This window comes from Sander lucioperca, chromosome 5 (assembly GCF_008315115.2).
Source record: "Sander lucioperca isolate FBNREF2018 chromosome 5, SLUC_FBN_1.2, whole genome shotgun sequence".
NCBI classification, from domain to species: domain Eukaryota; kingdom Metazoa; phylum Chordata; class Actinopteri; order Perciformes; family Percidae; genus Sander; species Sander lucioperca.
In genome coordinates, this window is record NC_050177.1 from 27,927,527 (window position 1) to 27,945,230 (window position 17,704).

Below are 17,704 nucleotides of genomic sequence, written 5' to 3' on the forward strand. Positions count from 1 at the left end.
ATACAACAAAATTCCATTGAACCAACTGAGGACGGGGCTCAAGCAATAAATTAGTTTAAAAAATGAAACATGACATATGAACTATGAGTAGTTATATACTGCAGCTAAAATGGCGGACGGAAGTGGGCGTGTCTATGAAACTGGAAGCGAAAATAGTAAACCGGAAGTGGGCGTATCTATGAAACCGGAAGTCAGGAAATCGTCATATCCGGAAAATGTTAATTATTGACCGGAAGTGGTGTGTCTATGAAGCCGGAAGTCAGAAAATCGTCATATCCGGAAAATGTAAATTATTGACCGGAAGAGGTGTGTCTATGAAGCCGGAAATCAGAAAATAGTTATATCCGGAAAATGTAAATTATTGACCAGAAGAGGTGTGTCTATGAAGCCGGAAACAGGGGTAGGGTTAAAAAACTAGTTAAACTTATTCTGTCTAGTCTTTGTGACTGCTTTGTTTCAAGGAGCCAACTTTTTATTTCTTTTCTTCATTTATTTTTTGTTTTAACTTTTTTAAGTATATAAGTACTACATGTAGAATATGTAACAATGAGGTAGAAATGATTATAAAGAATACCAGATATAAAACTATATAAGGATGGAATCAAAATCTTGGAGAGAATGTGCACACAATTATGTTATATCTTAATAATGGTGTTTCAGGTAGCTTTAGACTTTACCAAATACTTAAAAGGTCAGTTCTGAGACATTTTATTTGTTTTTCTGACTCTGGTAAAAATGGGTTGTTGTTATAAGTAGCATTACGCTACTTATAACAACAACCCATCCAGTATTACACTGGATGTAAAAAAGTTGTTGAGAGTCCTAGCATTAGTTGAGACCAAACTGTTTTTTTATTTTTAATTTAACCATCTAGTCATCCTGTTGATTTTATAAAAAGTTTTACCAAAATACTATAGCCTCTGTGCTAGCTCTTCATACATTTAGGCAATTCAATAAGATATAATACACCTGACTATATGTCAGCTTCCAAATAGGCTGATAATAATGTTAAATCAGGGGGAAAAACAGGTTTTATGTGGGGTAGAGGCATCTTGATTTGAAAGGAGGGTGTAAAAATCTAGTTAAACTTGTTCTGACAGTCTTTGTGACTGCTTTGTTTCAAGGGGCCAACTTTTTATTTCTTTTCTTCATTTATTTTTGTTTTAACTTTTTAAAGTACATACGTATTACATGTATACAATATGTAGCAATGAGGTATAAATGATTATAAAGAATACCAGATATAAAACTATATAAGGATGGAATCAAAATCTTGGAGAGAATGTGCACACTTAACTAAATTATGTTATATCCTAATAATGGTGTTTCAGGTAGCTTTAGACTTTACCAAATACTTTTAAGGTCAGTCCTGAGACATTTTATTCGTTTTCTGACTCTGGGGAAAATGGATTGTTGTTATAAGTAATGTAATACTGGGTGTAAAACAGTTGTTGAGAGTCATTAGTTGAGACCAAACTGTTTTTTATTTTTAATTTAACCATCTAGTCATCCTGTTCATTTATAAAAAAAGAGTTTACCAAAAGTACTGTAATCTCTGATCTATCTCTTCATACATTATAGGCTATGCAATATAGATATAATACACCTAACTATATGTTAGGATCCAAATAGGTTGATAATAATGCTAAATCAGGGGGATAAATAGGTTTTATGTTGTTTGTTACAGTTTCAGTTTCGCTGGATAGCTCCGCCTACCTCCTACCTGTCAGGGTGTGTCTTTTGAAAATGAATATAAGGTCTGGTTTTTGGGGAAGCAATTCACTTTTTGGCACTCTGCCAGTACTAGTTAGCTTGCTTGCATGCTTTGCTAGCCAGATAATTGTTTTTGTTGCTATTAATCTTGTTATTTTCCAGCTATTTTTCATCACTAAAAGATAACCTTTAGTACCAAAGGACCTTTTTACTTAAATCTTTTTTTTTTTGCTGGAGATTTACTTTGAATACCTCTTCAGTCATGGCTAACCCTGGTGAGTAAATTTAAAATCAAATGTCTTGCTTATTCTCTGTTAAATTCATTCAAGAGTAAAAAACAAAAATATTTTTGTACTGTGTTTGTTTATAAGTTTCTATTAATAGGATCGTCAGATATGCCTGCTGATGCTGATGGCTGACTTAATGTGTTTTTCTTTCTTTAAAGATGATATACTAAATGCTGTGAAGAATTTAAGTAAAAATAAAAACTTAAAAAGAACGAGGAAAGTGAATCATCTTGATACTGAATCAAATACAGTACTCCCAGGATCTAAAATCAGGTATGTGTGTTTTTTGTTTTTAAAGTATACATGCATACTTACTTGTTTTTATATTTTATTTTAGTCAAATGTGTGTTATAACATTACTAATTTTCTATTATCCGTCTCTTTCTCTGTGTCCGATTGCTACAGGAAAAAGACAAATAGCTCCAGTTTAGTGACCGATTCACAGGTGAGTTAAATAAAAAATTAATAAAAATAGGATTGCTATATTTAAAAAAAATAAAAGAGGTATTTATGTGTGAATGTAATGTGTATGTGTTTCAGAGTATCAAGGCCTTACCTGACAAACCAGAGTTTCCACTATCATGGTCTCCATGGAATAGGGTATCTTCAATGCCATGTTTGTTAGATGAGTCACCGTCATATATAGAGGTTACAAACCATTTTTTATCTAAAGAATTATAATCACTATATATATATATATATATATATATATATATATATATATATATATAGAAAATAGAAACGTTTTTAAAATATGTATATATTTTGTCTTTTTAGATTTTTAACACTATAGATGAGGGGTTAGCGTCTGTGACCCCTCCTGTGGGTACAGTCACACATCCAGAGGGTTCGGTCCATGTGAATGAAACACCAAGAAGTTATACTGATACTGCATCGTTGATACCTCCTGAGGTGAGAGATTCCCCCAGACTGTGTAACTGTGTGTGGGTGTGTGTGTGTGTGAGAGAGAGAGATCTATTATTAATATTATTATTATTATTATTATTATTATTATTATTATCATTATTATTATTAACAACACTGTAATCATTTTATAGGAGACCCTTGAAGCAATAGAAAGTGAAGACTCAAGAGAAGACTACAGTTTGCCATCAAATCAAGAAGACTTTCGACATCAACAACAACAACAACATAATACTACAGGTGATCAATACTGTTTAGAGGACCTGCTTGATCTGATTGAGAATCGTTCCAATGTGCCAGTTGTTCCATCAGGCAGTGAAGCACATGCTGCTGGTTTGAATAACAGGACATACAGTTCCAGTCCAGATATACCTAGCATACCTCTTGTGGCTGATCCAATTGCTAGCATACCATCTGACGCCCTTTATAACAGACTTGGTTTACTCGAGAATAAAGTAAACGATTTGCAAATCACTAACAAGCTGCTATTAGACATAGCCATATCTCTGAGCACAGAGTTGGCCAGTCAAGCCAGAGCGCGGGTGTCTGATAAAGAGCTAGTGCAGCAGAGATTTCTAGAGATAAAAATCCTTTTTGAACCCACATTGAAACTTTTCGAACAGATAATGAGAAATATGTAATAATTCAGTCTAATGTGTCGGTAAAAAAATCATTAATTGAAAATGCCCCCCCCCACGCAAAAAAAAAAAATCTGAGCACCCCTATCAGGGTGTATATGAACATGACACAGACAATGATGATGATGATGATGAGTTAGAGCCACTGTGTGGGGCAGACTTTGACAGTGCAAGAAACGACCCCAATGTACAAGTACAATTGTGTGTAAACCAGAGAAAACGGTTTGAGGCAGTACTACGTAGATTACATATAGCTAACAATAATCGTACAGCTGAACAAGAACCAACACATATTGTATCAGAACCTGTCTTACCATCAGACCAAAACTATGCTAACATAGATGTATACAAACGAACAGAGAAAAAGATTCCGTGATAAATGCAGTGGTGAATTGCGTAGATTATTGAATGCATGCAATAATCGTACAGCTGAACAATAATCCTCAAATATTGTATCTGACCAAACTACAATTCCTGGACCTGCAAATATATATACAGATGTACAACCCAGTACCAGTAACGCAGCTAACACATATGTACAAGTACCAGATAACATGCATATAAATACACAGTCTGAGTATATAGTGTCTGACCAAACTTCAATTCCTGGACCTGCAAATATACATACAGATGTACAACCCAGTACCAGTAATGCAGCTAACACATATGTACAAGTACCTGATAACATGCATGTAAATACACAGTCTGGGGAGGGTAGTTCCTCTAGGGTGGCAACTGAAATTGTTACCAGAGAGATTCCTAACTTTAATGCATCTGTATTGCGTCAGAGGTTAGATTTGCGAAATATTGATTTGAATGACATAGGTAGTGTCCCCCGCCAGGTGCATAATAAGTTAACAGGTAACATCGATAGAGCATTAGAGAACGCCAGTCAAGATAGTATCTTAAATGTCTCCCTAAGGGGGGCATCACTACTTGATGATATTCATGCCGTTTTGCATTCAAATGATCAGTATAATGCAGACTTATTTTTGGAGCGTATTTCCCAAGTTTTACAAAGTAACGATACTTCAATGACGGATGACTCACTAGAATTCATTGTAACAGTAGCTAGAAACATGAGTGGAGGAGGTAAGCGTCTAAAATTAGGCAGTGTAGCTTATGATGACATTTTATTATATTATTATTATTATTTATTATGCAAAAAGGGGAATCATTTGTACAATCCCAAGAACACCGAGGACAATGATCACAATCTGTGTTTCGCAATCTGTCTGGCACATTATCTTGATCCATGCATGTCTCAAAGTGACAAAATAAACTTTGCTAAAAAACTTCATAGTGATCTGGGGTATGAATATTCACACAAGGTATCATTCTCAGATGTTGACAAATTTCAGAACCACTTGAATGTGAAAATTGTAATATTTCATCACGGATCCGGTCGTAAAAAGCTACACATTTCCAAAACACACAACGAACTGCATGTGAAAACGGTATGGTTATACTTACATCATGATCATTACTGTCTTATTAAAAACAAAACAGGGTTTTTCGGTGCTGCATATGTGTGTGATGCGTGTTACATGACGTACGATAAGCCGTTGTCTCACCTATGCAGTCAATGCTGTAATGTGTGTTTTACAGCATGTCATGTTTTTCCTGGTAATACTATAAAGTGTCCCGATTGTAAATGCATATGCAAATCCAAACAATGTTTTGATCAGCATAAACTAGTGGGGACAACACACAAAGTCATCCCATGCGATATGATGAAATTTTGTGAGGACTGTAAATTGACATACCATACGGTAAAAAATCAAACACGTCTGTAGACCACCCGTATGCAAACATTGTGGTGAACAGTCAACCGATGCATTACATGAATGCTTTATCCAACCCATTGAAAAAAAAAAGATAGTACAAAATACATATTCTATGATTTTGAAACGCGTTATCACAATGGTAAACATGAGGCTAATTATGTTTGCGCTATGGATATTAATGGAAATCAAAATTGTTTCCACACCGCTAATTGTGTCGCCGCTTTCGTTGATCACTACCAAGAACCGCGATTTACTGATTATACATTCATTGCTCACAATGCATCAGGGTTTGACAGTTACATTTTGCTAGAGTATTTTGCTAAACAACACATTTGTCCAAAACTGACCATGCGCGGTAGCAGAGTTCTTATGATGTACAATACAGAACTACGACAGCGCTGGATAGATTCATTCAGTTTCCTGCCTATGGCATTAGCCAAAACACCTGCTGCTATGGGTTTCAGTGATTTGATGAAGGGATTTTTCCCACATGCATTCAACACACTACAGAACGAGAAATACGTTGGTCCTTATCCTGAACCCGCACACTATGGCTATGAGGAGATGTCTGACGATGCTAAAAAAACATTCATGGAATGGTATGACACGGTTTGCAATGACACATTTGATTTTCAAAATGAGATACGCCGTTATTGTATTAATGATGTGTCCGTCTTGCGTAAAGCATGCACAACATACCGCGATGCATTCAAAGAAAGTACAGGTCTTGACCCCTTTGTATTTGCAACGCTTGCATCCAGCTGTATGGGGTTTTTTAAAACATTATTTATCCCCAAAGACACCGTAGCTCTAACCTATGACAGGTCATACATAACACCGAATAAAACATATTCGAATGTATCCATGCAGTGGCTCCAGTATGTTGCACACACAGAAAACATTGAAATCAGACACGCCCTTAGCAACAACGGCGAAAAGTCCTTTGGTAAATGGTTCGTCGATGGTTACTGTGCATCTACAAACACTTGTTATGAATTTGCAGGTTGTTTCTTTCATGGCTGTGAAAAGTGCAAAGTTCAATCTGCGATCAATGTCCGCCTTAACAAATCCTATGGCGAGCTGTACAGAATGTTCCGGGAAAGAATACATGTTTTGGAAACTGTGTATCGTCTAAATGTCATAGTGATGTGGGAATGTCAGTGGCTGACGGAAGTGCGCGATAATCCAACAGTCAAAGAGTTTATGGCTACATATGTCAAAACAGAACGTATCAATCCTAGAAATGCCCTCTTTGGCGGTCGCACAAACGCTATGAAGTTGTACCACAAAGCCGAAAATTATGAAAAGATACGCTACTACGATTTCACAAGTTTGTACCCAACTATCCAAGCCAAAAAATGCTACCCCGTAGGGCACCCACAAATCATACACAAGGATTTTGATGATATAGAAAATTACTTTGGAATTGTGAAATGTACTGTGTCACCCCCCAGAGGCTTGTATCATCCTGTATTGCCATATCGGTGCAATGGCAAGCTAATGTTCCCTCTGTGTGCAACATGTGCCGAGCAAATGAATCAGACATCAGGGTGTTCCCATACCGACAGTGAGAGACAATTGTCAGGTGAATGGGTATCCTTTGAACTTCAAAAGGCTGTTGAAAAGGGTTACCGGATAGATAACATCGACGAGGTCTGGCATTTTCCTGAAAAGACAGACGATTATGTCAAGACTTTTCTTAAATGCAAACAAGAAGCATCTGGCTACCCTGGTAATGTTAAAACTCCTGATGAACAAAAAAAGTACATTGACGACTATTTTGCATAAGAAAACATCAGACTTGACCCTAACAAAATAGGTGTTAACAAAGCAGTCAGAAACATTAACAAGTTACTTTTGAACAGCCTTTGGGGTCGCTTTTCAATGAGAACTAACATGCCAACTTGTGAACTCATAACAGAGCCAGACAGATTCACACAGCTCATGTTTAGTGATTCTTTCGATGTTCGACAGTTCTCGTTCATATCAGACGAGGTGGCCGTGGTGCAGTGGTGTAAGACAGAAAGTCAGGATTACAATACAAAAGATGTAAATGTCTTCATAGGTGCTATGACTACTGCATATGCCCAACTCGAACTTTATGATTTGCTAGATAAACTGCAAGAGCGTGTTTTGTATTGTGATACAGATAGTGTCATTTTCACAACCAAAGAGGGAGAGTGGATTCCCAAGCTAGGGCCATATCTAGGTGATTTAACAGATGAGCTTAACACAGAACAAGTCTGTGGTCTCCTTTCGGAAGACTACATCACCGAGTTCGTTTCGGGCGGGCCAAAGTGTTATGCATATCGGACAGCTCACGGCAAAACAACGGTTAAATGCAAAGGTGTAACACTGAATTAAGAAAATGCGCAAGTGGTCACCCATGAGTCATTAATATGTCTGGTAAAGGCATTTGTGGCCAATCAGCGTTCCACAGATCATCTGACTACTGTAACACACACCATCAGACGCGATAAAAAGAAGTTTCATCTAAAAAACGCTAAAAGTTATTAGACTAATAGCTGATAAAAATGTCAAACATTTAAAAAAGAAGAAGACAATCAAACAGGTGGCTTTTTATTGCCTTTACTCGGAGCAGCTATACCGTTTATAGCAAGTCTTATTAACCAGAACTGAGATGGAGCATACTCAGAAAATGTATTTGGTTCCTCAACATCAAATTGAGTCCCTAAAGCAATTACATCAGCAACCGCATCAACCCTCACATACACCAAATGTGTCATTGAGGCAGTCATCGTTAAACGCTTTGGACCAAGCCATGAGTGACATATTGAAACAGCCAGACATTAATGTTTATGAGAAAGCCAAAAAATATTCAAGTATTTTACAACGTTACCTAGCCATGATGAAACAGGATGAGCGTGAAAAAACTGTAATTACATTATCCCTACCAGAGAATGATTCAAAGGACGAAATCGCAGAAAATGATATAATAAGGACAGAGGTGTTAAAACATATGCCTAAATGAAATAAGAGAAATGCTGAATATATCATGGATGCTTTAGCCCGTAATAATAATCAGATATCGTGGACGGATCAGGGGGTTATTGTTGTTGAAAATAAGAATGTGACAGGATCTCATTTGTACGACTTATTGAAAAGTGTCACAACACCTAATAATGTTTTAGACAGTTCTAGACCTACGGGGTGGAATGTATTTTTAAAAACACTAGCCAACCTAAATGTTCCACTATCAGTAATTCCTAACACAACAGTGTGTCGTGCTATTACAGCATTTAAAACAGGTGTCCCAGTTGTAAATATTAGACAACCCTCATTGACTGATTCACATTCATCTCTAACTCCTAGGTCATTAAGGTTTGCTTCCCCCATTACTACGTCTAAGTGGGCTAGTTTTTGATATTCTTTTTTATTGCTGTGTTGCACAGACATCATGAATGTCTTTTTTTCTAATTTCTAATGTTATATTATTATTTGTCATTATTTGTTTTATTTTTACTATTTTCTATTTTTGATGTTGATAATTATACATCATATACAGGTATTGTGACATAAGAAAATGTTTATCTCTAATGTGATATCAAAGACAGTATTGAATGTAGCTCAGAGTTAAAGAATGTTACATGATTTTTACTGATTATGAAAATGTGTAGTTTATGCAAATCATGTAAGATGTCACTGCATTGTTTTTCTTTCACATACATACTCACTGCATCTATAATCATAGTGTACAGAACCAATATATGGTGAACTCTCAACAACTTAAAGCCATTTGTGATGTTACTTATGACATCACAGAAGGTTTCCAATACATTGTCTCGTGTCCTTAACATTGATAATAACATGTGCACCATTTCTTCCCAAGAAGGTGTGCTATGTTGTCATACATTTCTTTGATTTTATCTGTGACATTCTCAGATGTTTTCAATTCATACAAAACAGTCTCAGCCACTCCTTGGATTCTACAAGCCTTAGCACTGAGGTGTTTCAATGCCAGAAAGCGTTGTACAACTGAGATGAATTTATCAGTCAATAGTCTTTTCATAATCTGTTCAAAGTGGTTTACATAGAAACATTCGGGGATACCCCACACACATTCGTGTTGTTTCTGACTTGGATGACTAATCTGACAACCATAACAGATTTCTTCCAAATAGTCATGTAGTACAATGTTGAACAGATGTAGTGACACCATTTTAAAGCTATCTATAAACAGCGATGACACCACACCGTCCAACTGATCCCCAACCACATTGCCTGAACAAACACCAACATCTGACACTTGCAAGACATCAGAGGGTTGGGGGGAAGGGGGAAGCGATAGGATCAACAGAGATGGTGCTAGAGGACATGAGAAATGTAGGGATGAACAGAAACCTTCAGGAGATGGAGGCAGCGACAGGAATCGTTCAGGAGATGGAGAGGGCAATGATGATGATGATGATAATGGAGATCTGAAAACGCTAAACAACGTTTGCGGGCTAGGAGGTGTCCCGGGTGAAGGATAACACCACTCAAGACCTTCTGTGAAAAAAAACATACAGTTCACAGTAACAAAAAGCAAAAATTTTTAAATAATTTGCAATTAAATGTATTAAATTAGACCCACCATTTTGCTAATTTTCGTCTCTGACGATTTTAGGTCTATAAAGGGGCCGTGGTAGAGGCTGTTGTCCATCGTCATCAAATATCAGTCTCTTTCTAATACTCTCATAAGAGCTCCTTATACTGTCTCTTCTGATGACGTAGTCGATGGTATCGAACTGTTTCTTCAAAATTTCCCAATCACACCATTGTATGAAGAACCTGTTTTTAAACCACTTATTGTATTCTTCGTGAGAAACAGGATATGGCTTTAGCTTCCATTCTTCACGACCTCTGGCAGCAACTACCTTCTCTCTGTCTTCACACACCCGGAGAAAAATAAAGTCCTCTGCAAGTCTGTTGAAGCGATCCGCTTCAACACGGTAGATTTTAACCCCTTTGTCACTGTCCCACTGGGATACATAAACTATCTCAGGAAATCCAGTATTGTCAAGGTCTGGGCACACCACATTACGGAAAAGGACCCAGTCTTTCACCGATATTGTACACTCAGTTTTAGCATTGCCAGGTAAATCCACAACAACACTAGTGTACACCGCTAACGTCACATACCCCGCACTATATTGAATAGAATAGCAGTATCTATTGTTACCGGCATATTCTAGATCAGCTGTACAGGTTTCAGACATGCTTGTAGTGAAGATCTCTGGACTCTCTTTTTCTGTGGTGAATAACTCATTTCAAATGTTGTACCTGTGCCGAGTCCTTCTCCTCCTCCTTCAACAGATGACTCATCTCTATATCCAATGTCTGTCATGTCATGTCTGTGGGTAGACATTGCTGAAGAGTTGTTCAAGTAAATCTCCAGCAAAAAAGATTTAAGTAAAAAGGTCCTTTGGTACTAAAGGTTATCTTTTAGTGATGAAAAATAGCTGGAAAATAACAAGATTAATAGCAGGAAAACTATTATTTAGCTAGCAAAGCATACAAGCAAGCCCTCTAGTACTGGCAGAGACCAAAAAAAAGTTTACTACCTTTACAAAACCCAAAATCCCTTTTAAGACACACCCTGTAGTAGAGTGTAACAACTTTAAATAGTTTTTAACCCTTCCCCTGTTTCCGGCTTCATAGACACACCTCTTCCGGTCAATAATTTACATTTTCTGGATATAACTATTTTCTGATTTCCGGCTTCATAGACACACCTCTTCCGGTCAATAATTTACATTTTCCGGATATGACGATTTTCTGACTTCCGGCTTCATAGACACACCTCTTTCGGTCAATAATTTACATTTTCCGGATATGACGATTTTCTGACAGTGACAGGGACTACAAATCCTCTCTGTCACTTTTCTTTATTTTGAGAGTGAATTGCCCCACAATATGAATACAGTTTGATTATAACTTTTATTTAATTGGTAACCGTTGTTGTATAATCGCTTTATTACACGAGAGGGTTTGATATATACTGTATCACCAAAAGTCCAGACTCAACATATAAACACAATCGTTATTTGTCTTGTTACATGATTTTTCCCTAAACTTTAAGTTTTATTCAATTTAAGCTGCCCGTCTCATGTTAGGATTTAAAATGTAACTATTCGGAAATCTTTGAAGGTTTCCAAAGCATAGTGTTCTTATTTATAACATGTCGTAATGCACAAAGTATGAACTATGGCTGAGATTGAGAAAATAATTCTTTTTTAAATTTTAAGTGAATATAAATACTGGGTGTCTTTTTACTCCTCATTCAGTCACAATAAGTTAACATGTTTCCAACTTGTTTAGAAAATGGATTTTATATTCTCTATGACCAAAAGTCCAGACTTAACATTTAACCCTACCAGCCCTAAGGTCATTTTTACAGTTCATTGTCCGTCTGGTTTTATTTTCTAAAAAAGCTTGTAAAACATCAACCCTGTTGTCTACAGTCAATTTATGAACATCATTTCTTTCAGGGCTATTAGACTATTTGTTCTGCAGTGAGGTCACTTGAATGTAAAAAAGTTGTATGACCTTAAAGACAAATAAATAAATAAAACGGAACATGAATCTCACAGATATATATTGATATCACAGACAGATCAATAAAAGCGAAGCCAATCTCCTGTCTAAATCAGTTCCCATATGTATTAGGAGTCACACTGTGAAGAAATAAACATTATAACTTATACAGTTGACTAAATATATAAATTTTTTCAAAAAAAGTCCAGACGCTTTTGCCCTCATGACATTCACTTATGCCAATAATCAAATAATAATGTCATATTTATTGAAATCACACACAACAATTTTCTAAAACAGTTCTCCTATATATTTGGAGTCATGCAGTGCAAAAATAAACATAATGAACATTATAACTCATGTAAAAGGACAAACTATTTACATTTCTTCAAAAAAGGCCCAAATTTATGCCACATCTCAAAACATTCTTCTCTGTAGAATGGTAATTAGACTGGAGTGATCCATCTTTCACTCTATAGCCTTTGTTCTCGCTCGGCTTCGCTGGAGCGATCTCTCTTTGTCCACTACATAGTCTTTGTATGACGGACCTGCCTTCCCATTGGTTGAAAGACGTCAACACAATCTCGCAAAGCATCATGGGATATTCAAAATGGCAGCTAGCATCGAGCTAGCAGCAAAAATGACGGAAAATTGATAAATTATGGACATCAAGTGGATAAATCTTGGATATAAGGATTTGGATTTATTGCTGAACAACTCTGAAAAGAGGCACACCTTCCAGGCTGGATAGAAAACCTTCTGTAAAGGCTACAAAGACACCTCCGTGATGGCTAACTCGTTAGCTTTTAGCAGCAAAAATAGGTAAGTTTCTACATTAAACCGTTATCAAATTATCTAAATATTAATCAGAGGTGCCGTTGTTCATCGCCGACGACGGCGTCGGCTTCTAAGGGTTAATCACAATCATTATGTCTTCTTCATTACCGCCCCTCCAATAAAGCTCTGAAAGTGTGAATCATTCATCATTAAATACTCTGATATCTTTCATCAGGAGTTAAATATAATAACTTGTTTCCTTCCTGTTGTCTCTCCAGACTGAGTGGCTGTAACCTGTCAGAGAGAAGCTGTGAAGCTCTGTCCTCAGTTCTCAGCTCCCAGTCCTCTAGTCTGAGAGAGCTGGACCTGAGTAACAACAACCTGCAGGATTCAGGTGGGAAGCTGATCTCTGATGGACTGAAGAGTCCACACTGCACATTGGAGACTCTCAGGTCAGATCAAGTACAATAATCTTTGGAAACACAGTATTGAAAAATACTGTGGAAACATTCAAAAAATGTGAATGCTTTCAAAGAATTTCATTCTGATTTAAATCACAAAGAATGAAATTATGGCTGAGATCCAGAAATCATTTATATTTTATTATCATGTGACTTTGATTCATGATTCAGTCTTGATTAGTTATCTACTACTTGTTTAGAATTAAACAGAAAGGATTTAAACCGAAAAGGGGTTTAATATATTAAAAATACCAAAAGTCCTGACTCAACATTTAAACACAAATATTATCTGTCTTGTTTCCTGTCATCTCTCCAGACTGAGTGTCTGTAACCTGTCAGAGAGAAGCTGTGAAGCTCTGTCCTCAGTTCTCAGCTCCCAGTCCTCGAGTCTGAGAGAGCTGGACCTGAGTAACAACAACCTGCAGGATTCAGGAGGGAAGCTGATCTCTGATGGACTGAAGAGTCAACACTGTACACTGGAGACTCTCAGGTCAGGAGTCATTAACCAACACAATTGATATCTATTTAAACTCTGATTAACTTTAGTTGATAAAACAGCTGACATGTAGCTTTGTTTCTGCTGATACGATAATCTTCAGCAGTAGTTATGAATTATATATTTATTAATTTCTAGTCTCAGAGTTATAGAGTAGAGTAATAGAACACATGATTTTAAATGTGTATTTTAAATCTGGACCAAAATGTACCTGGACAAAAAACAAACAAAACAAACATGGCTCCATGTGTTGACAGAGGGTTCCTGTGTGGTGTTCTGTGTATTTGCAGTCTTTCAGGCTGTCTGATCTCAGAGGAAGGCTGTTCTTCTCTGGTCTCAGCTCTGAGCTCCAACCCCTCCCATCTGAGAGAGCTGGACCTGAGCTACAATCATCCAGGAGACTCAGGAGTGAAGCTACTGTCAGCAGGACTGAAGGATCCTCTCTGGAGACTTGACACTCTCAGGTACAAACATTGATAAACAAAAATGAGATATCTGTGTAGGAAGTTTTAAAGGAGATCATCTCCAGGAACTAAAATGATAACTCCCTTTTGTTAATAATTGATGTAGTTTGGACACATCTCTGTATGTTAAAGGAACATGTGGTTTTTTTCCTCTTTCCCGGGGTCAAATCAGTTTCAACTCGACAGAGAAAGGTCCAGGACAGGTTTAGCCTAGCTTAGCACAAAGCAATGTGCTTTCTACTCTGTGAGAAGAGTGTATGGATGAAGCATTAATCTACACTTTTAGCAGACTAGTTAGCTAGCTGTTTAAAATGTCAGTTGTGGGTGCTGCAACTGACATTATTTATACGTTATTTCACTCTCAAGCCATCCACTATTAATCAGATTATTCATTGTTATGACTCAATCTGTAGATCAGAGGTGGGCCGTCAGGTCCAGCAAGTCCTTCTCTGCTGGCCAAGAGATTGTTATATTTTCAAAATTAAAGGCCTACCCAATGAGCAAAAAAGTTGTCTATAACACACTTATAATAGACATTGTTTGACATCCAGAAGACGTCCTCACAGGAGCCAGAATGAAAGTTTATTTTACGTCTTTTCTGGACATTGTATAGACGTCAATTAAAGACGTGTTAAAGACGTGATTTATGGACATCCAGAAGACGTCCTCTGGGAAGCCAGAATGAAAGTTTATTATACGTCTTTTCTAGACGTTGTATAGACGTTAACAAAAGATGTGTTAAAGACGTAATTGTTAGACATCTAGAAGACGTCCTCACAGGAGCCAGAACGAAAGTTTATTTTACAGTGAGTTAAAAAGTGAGTTAAAAACAAGACAAGAGCATTGAGAAAAAGCCAGTAATTGTAAATGAGACCAGAGTCTCATGTCTTTACTTACTATTAGCTTTGTTGAATACCACGTTTCGGTCATCAAACCTGCATGTAGGTTATTGTTCCAATGTTGGAACACCACATGGTATTTAATAAAACTGATTTTGGTAGGCATGGCGTGTGCAGAAATACTTCTTTAAAACTGTACATAGAAAATGATATCCCTCAGATGCACCTGTCCAAGACATTTTAGTAGCTGTATTTACAATTGGAAATACCTGAAATCTTATCTATTAGAAATGACATTTTTTGTAATTAAGTTTTTCTTTATTGACTTTAATCTTTATTGAGGTTCTCAGCAAAATATTAACAGCTAATAAATTAAACATTCAATTATTCTAACATTCTTATAGTCAAGGTTGACGGGACAGTTTACCCCAAAATCAAAATAAATATTTTTCCTGTAGTGCTATTTATCATAGATTGTTTTGGTGTGAGTAGCCGAGTTTTGGAGATATCGGCCATAGAGATGCCTTTTTTGATTAATTACAGATTTGTTGTGAGCAGTTTCATGTACAGCATACTAATTTTTGTAGTTCCAACATGAAACTGCTTGCAAAGAGGTCTGCATGTAATCCTGAGTAATTGAGTCATGAGTTCTGGAAAAAACATTATGAAAAAAACATTGCTGTTATGTTTTTCAACAAAACAGTATTTTTGTTGTGCTTTAAACACCACAAGCTGAGTGCCATATAGTGGCATTATATTAAAAAAAGTCAGGCAACTCTATTGCCGATATCTCTGACACTGGGCAACTCACACCAAAACAATGGAAATCCACCTCTTTTGCTTGATTTTCATCTATTTCTCGTTCCCAAATGGAAAAGCTTATAACAGAAGAACTGCAAGGCCAAAATGCATGTATGAGGCTTCATTTCAAACCTACATTCTTCTACTTTATGGATATGTGCTTGATTAGCATGTGATTAAAACACAACATACACTACAGCAGTTCAAACATGGTTCAAAATAGTTATTTTGGTCCTGTCTAAAAAAACACAATTTTTGAAAAAAAACAACTAAAACATACTTTGTGCCACACTATGCCGAACACAACACATGCCTTCTACACCTTGTCAAGAACACCTCTATAAAGTTTCAGATCTCTAGTCCTAACCTAATGGGAGCTAGGGAGTTTTCAGTATTTGGTATAATATGTGTCACTGGTGTGCCAAAACCTCTCCAAAACTTCTCCAAGTGACTAAATGTTGCTAAATGTTTTTACTCACTTCTATGCTGTTAGAAAAAAACATACTAAAGACTTAAAATTACTTACCAAATCGTTTTAAATTCATTCAAACACTGTTGAACATATTTTTTTCTCATAAATCAGATGTACGTGCATGCTGGCTCTGGGAGGCGGGGCTTAGGTCTGTTACCCATTTATTTGGACTGGCTCCCATTGGATATTCCTATCATGCTATATACCATTGGAAAGGGAATGTGATTGGCTACAACTACCATGATTGACGTGTCGATAGCCAATGACAGCTTTCCTAAAATGGCTGCTCAGAGAGATGACGCAGCATATTGACCGCTCCATAATGGAAGCGCTTGCTGGACGTCGGGGGCTGTCCCGGGGTGAAAACTAAACAGAAAAAGTTGGGGATGCTTTCGCATTGTAGGCAGCAAGATAAGGAAAACAAGCATACCCAACAACACCGTGCAGGATGAAGAGAAAATATTATTTTTGCCGACTGCATTTGACAAAGGAGGTTAGCAAACAGTTAGCTACGGACTTTTTGTTTTGTTTTTACACAGCATTTTGTACCTACTGGATTATTTTTATGAGAAACCCTTTTGGTCTTTTGATTGTTGGACCCTGATGGACTAAATGAATATAAACAATTAGGGAATGGGTGCATATTCAGACTTTACAACTGCTTCAAAGGTAAGAAGTCGTCACTTTTAATCCTTCTTTTTTTGTTTAAGAGGTCTGTACATCTAAATGAATCATGTTTGTTGCTATGATTTCCATTAAATGAACTTAAGAATTGGATAGCTGAGAATCTAACCGATCTAATGATGTTTAATATGTCCATATTGACAAAAGTGTCACATTCATGAAATAATTTTTAATGTTGAAATATTAATAAATATTAAAAACGGCCCACTGGCGGGCCGGTGGGTGTTAACAGGTTTTAAAGTAAGAGACAGAAAACATTTGTATTTTTGATTTGGGGGTAAAACATAAAGTAGAGTTATAAATTTGAAGCTTTGTAAAAGTATAATTAATGGCAGAGCTGTTGCATTTGATTACATTACATTATCCATGTGTACCTAATGAAGTGGGTGGTTAGAGAGAGGTGTAAACAGTTTGTAAAACAGTAAGTAAAAAGTAATTAAAATGTAAAGTGACATCAATATGGTAAAGTGTCCTGTGATGAACTCAAAAGTTCAACATTCTTGCTTTGTCTTGGTCTGTGGGATGAAACAAGCTGAGACTGGCGGTGCAGGTCCAGATTCTGCGGTAGGCTACTGTCCCCCCGGACGGCAGCAGGCAGAACAGTTTTTGACTGGGGTGATTTGGGTCTCTGATTATCCTGTTGGTTTTCTTCCTACACCACTGGATTTTGAGGTCCCCCATAGATGACAGCTCCATCTTGGTGATGTGCAGCAACTGCCATACCAGGCAGTGATGCAGCCGGTCAGGATATTCTCGATAATGCACCTGTAGAAGTTGCAGAGTATCCTGGAGTCGATGTTGAACCTCCTCAGCCTGTGGGGTAG

At 36.9% G+C, this 17,704-nt stretch overlaps 1 protein-coding gene across 1 annotated transcript in view; it reads left to right on the plus strand.

Moving 5' to 3' along the window:
* LOC116057043 (NLR family CARD domain-containing protein 3-like) overlaps positions 1 to 17,704 on the plus strand; it is a 36,208-nt gene extending 18,504 nt beyond the window's left edge. Inside the window, exons 8-11 of the mRNA XM_036001111.1 lie at positions 12,942 to 13,115; positions 13,441 to 13,614; positions 13,911 to 14,005; positions 17,592 to 17,704. Of these exons, the coding sequence (XP_035857004.1) occupies positions 12,942 to 13,115; positions 13,441 to 13,614; positions 13,911 to 14,005; positions 17,592 to 17,704 (556 nt within the window). The remainder of the gene's footprint in view (positions 1 to 12,941; positions 13,116 to 13,440; positions 13,615 to 13,910; positions 14,006 to 17,591) is intronic.